Source organism: Apis dorsata, unplaced genomic scaffold (assembly GCF_000469605.1).
Source record: "Apis dorsata unplaced genomic scaffold, Apis dorsata 1.3 scaffold_169, whole genome shotgun sequence".
Taxonomy (NCBI): Eukaryota; Metazoa; Arthropoda; class Insecta; order Hymenoptera; family Apidae; genus Apis; species Apis dorsata.
The window spans coordinates 1,347,933-1,352,065 of NW_006263457.1; the positions used below are offsets into that span (position 1 = coordinate 1,347,933).

General features: G+C 45.0%; 1 protein-coding gene across 1 annotated transcript in view; it reads left to right on the plus strand.

Moving 5' to 3' along the window:
• The window catches only part of LOC102676464 (protein apterous-like), a 50,736-nt gene that overhangs the window by 36,254 nt on the left and 10,349 nt on the right, over nt 1-4,133 (plus strand). Inside the window, exon 4 of the mRNA XM_031509667.1 lies at nt 4,014-4,133. Coding sequence (XP_031365527.1) covers nt 4,014-4,133 — 120 coding nt within the window. The remainder of the gene's footprint in view (nt 1-4,013) is intronic.

The window sequence follows — 4,133 nt, forward strand, 5'->3', positions numbered from 1 at the left end:
CGGATCGTTTATCGGTGGACTCATTAATTACACCGAGGATTCCAGTCCGGGGAGGACAAGCTTTTATCTGCTCGAAATAATAATTTACAGCATCGCGGCTCCGCTTAATCCCGGCGCGGCTTGTCACCGGCCNNNCGTTTTAATATATACGAGGATGCTGAACGAATAGAAGCTTTTTTTCTTTTTTCTCTTTTTTCGAACGTCCTCGAAGCTTGACAAATGCTACAAGAATCTCGAGGGAGGATTTCCCGAAAGATCTCTTTCCCGAAATTTTTGATTAATCGCGCGATCTTCGAATCGCGCGCAGATCTCGATGAGATCGATCGGGCAATTTTAACGCGAGGGAATTGTGAATCGTGACAATAATTGAATAATATTCCTAAGAGAATTCCTCGCACGATAATTATAATTTTTCAAATGAAATTAATAATATTTTAAATCGCAAGCATTCCAAAGTAAATCCACTGCAAAAACAAAAGTTCTCTCTTCAATGCGAAATCCTCAACCCCTTTGCATGATTATTTCAAAAAGAAAAAGGAGGGGAAAAAAAGAAACACGGAATTTTACACGCTACGAAGAATCATCCCTGAAGAAGGATAAGGAATAAAACTGCGGGGTGCAAGGATCGAGGATGAAGACGTGGATTCCGATTCGAGCGGCACGTGAGAAATCCTCTCGGTGCTCGTGTCCATATCTCGGACCCCGTACGAGGAAAGAAGAGGGCCGAAAAGAAAGCAGTTCGCCAGGATTCGAGGCAGGAAAGAACCCGTGCAAAAGAAAAAGAAACGTGTATGAAAGAGAGAGAGAAAGAGAGAGAGAGAGTATTCGCGTTAAAGAACTGGAAAACCTATGCAAAAAAGAGAGAGAAAGAGAGAGAGAGAGAGAGAGAGCATCCACGTGGTCGAAGGATGAAGCGAGTGTGCGAACGCGCGGCGAGTGGTCCGTCGCGCTTCATAAAAGATTTCCGACTCTTTGTGGCGGTTTCGGGTACGGATCCGTTTAGGCCACGCTTAGAATAACGCGGCAACTCGCATTGTGCAATAATGTATCGCATATGGCGCGTCTTGTAAAACTCTGCGGGCGTCCACCGTGCCCCGTGGAAGGACGGATGGAAAAGGCCGGTGAATGAGGTTATTCCCGGTCGTGGAGCACGTTTCATTCATTCATCCATCGGTGGGCCAGCCCTCGTGGGGAGGCGGTGAAGACAGGCCCGGCCAACAAGGAATCGCCGAAACATCCTTGCTTCCCGGCCCCACTCACCTGGAGAGACGAGAGAATTTTTATCCTCGGTGTGTGAACATCTCGCCGGGTTTCTTCACGCTTTTGCCGAGGTGTTTGGACCTGGCGAAGATGTATGAGACCCTAAGGGGGCTAATGGGGTTAACGATGCTGAAAGCTCGGTTTTCTGGCTAGTTGCGTTCTGGATGATGGGTTCGTTGGATCGTTTGATCGTATAGATGGGTTGGGAAATAGTAATTGAAAAATTTTGAGAAGATAGTTGAGCAAACAAATAATTGAATAAATGATAAAAAATATATACTGGAAAGAAAATTTTTGGAATCGACGAAGCAACTACTTTTTTAGAGAATTCCTCAAGATCCTCGCATATTCGCGAACATTAACATACGTGTAAACTCGACGCAACAAAGCCTCGTTGGACAACAAAAGCTCGGAAGAAAGGAAGAAAACAGCGATGCCTCGCAAGCGGGACGTTTTTATGGGTAAAAACGTTGTTGCGCAGGAATTCGAAAGAAGACCAGTCGATTACGCTCGAACGGATCCGATTAGGCGAAAATACGCATGGTTCGCCCGCTGGGCGAAAACCAGACTTACACGCACCAGCCATTGTCCTTCCTTGTGTGCAGCAGGATTGGTGGGTCCTGTCAATAGGATCAGGAACGATAACAATGTGTCTCGAGTCAAGAGACCCTCGAAGATCCGTGGATTCTCGTCTCGTGGCTAATCCATTAGATTAGGTTTAAGCTTTTACCAGGGGGGCTCGAGATCCGAATCCCTTCGTCCCGAAGGGCTCTGGCAAACGTTCCATTCGTTGGAACGTTTGGCACCCATTGCGGGGACTGGGTGCCGAATGACTGGCTACTTTCGTCACGAGCCTCGCTCAGTGTCCCTGTGAAGAGGTGTTGACACGGCTTGACGCTAACTCCCGTCGACGTATGAATGGGACTTTGAATCGAGTCTACTTGTCGGCGTCGTTCCGGGGACCCAATATTTTTCTAACTCGATTCGAGAAGCCTGTTCAGTTGAATGTGAAATCGAGGAAGAGGATTAATTTGGTTCAGGGCAGAGGTTTTCTAGCAACGATGTTTTTGCGACGTTTTGTAGGGGTTAAGGAGAAAGATTGGGGGGTTAATTGGTTTGATGGATCCGTGACATGCGTTGAGAACAATTAACGATGTATTCTCGTATATGATAAGTGGAATTTCACTTTCGAACATCTTGATCGTCGAAACAATTTTTTAATGGTCAATTTAGATGTATCTGAATAATTGTATAAAGGAGGAAAAAGAGATGTTTTTCTTCTTTTTTGAAAACTAAGAACAAAATGAAAAAAATTTGAGGATACGAAGAGTGGAAAAATTGTTTAATTTCGTTTCATTGTTGTATACGAATAAGACCGGAATACATAATGCTCTCTTTCTGGTACTTCAGAATACCGAACGGACCGAGTCGTGTGTTTCACGGAGAAACAACGAAACTCGTTACGCGGGGGTTCGTTGCTTGCTTTTCCATTATACGCGATATCTGATCGTTATTCCCCATTTTTTTTCGTTTTCCAATTGCCGAGATCGTTGCTCCACGATGCGTGCACGATTTCGCGTGGCCACATCCTCCTTTTGTTTTCCTCATGAATTTCCCCATTCAATTCCATCGATATCTGATGGATCTCTTAAAAAAATCATCGTACAACTATTGATTCGAAAGGAGAAAAATATCAAAATTTCTCATACCCATAATGATCTACACAATTTCCATTTTCAAAATCTGTCACGATCTAATTTAACAATGTAACACAAATTTCTGATATTCTAAAAAATCTAAAAAAAAAAAAAAAAAAAAAAAAGAAAAAAAGAAAACATGTTCAACATTCTTCTCAACAAAATTTACAATCCCTATTTTTCGTCGAGAAATTTCACGAATCGTCATCATCGTCTCTCCGCACACGTACGTGCGAAAAAAAAAAAAGAAAGAAAGAAAGAAAGAAAGAAAGAAAGAAAAAGGTACAGAAGAGGAACGGTCGCGCGTATACGTTGTTAAAGTAAAAGTTGTGGATCCGAGGCGGCATCGGGGTTATAAGATCGGCCACGTCTCTATCTAGGTTGTTTAGTACGGGCGCTCGGGGGACGTAATATATTTGGGAGGAGGTGGAGAGTGAGATAGGTGGTTTAGGTAGGTAGCCGTGGTGGATGTCGGATAGATAGTCGGCCGGCTTCGGTAATGGAGACTGCAGGGTGCCGCTAATGCAGTAGCGATGTCACGGTGCCCGTTGCATCGGTATATCCCTTCTTCCCTTTCCGCCCTTTTGCTCCTCCGCGGTTTCACCGTGCCTCTCCCTCCCCTCCCCTCCCCTCCCCTNGCCTCGTCCTCGCGATCCGACGATTTCAGCTGTATCCGTTTTTGCACGGATGTCGCCCGATTTCTTCTTAATTGGTCAACTCCCCTCCCTCTTCTATTGGAGAGGAGATACGCTCCAAGGAGGAACGGTTTTGTCGCGAAACTTTGGCCGATCGTCGCGTTTTAATTTCTACGATTCTTTGTCAATTGGAGTTTATCACGGATACGATAGTTCGCGTAGCTGGTATGACAGCAGGTATTGACGTATTTACAGGTTATCGATTCGAAGTGGAATTTTAAAATTGATTAATCTACAGAGGATATTTATTAACTTTGCGTAAAAGCGAGTGGAGAATTGGAACAAATTCCCTCTTCTTCTCGAATTTTCTTTTCTTCTAATTTCCTCCGATCCATGTTCTTTTCTTTTTCTTTCTTTGCAGGATGTTCGGCAGCATGAAGCGATGCGCCCGCTGCCACGCGGCGATCCTCGCCTCGGAGTTGGTGATGCGGGCCAGGGAACTGGTGTTCCACGTGCGTTGCTTCTCGTGCGCCGCTTGCGC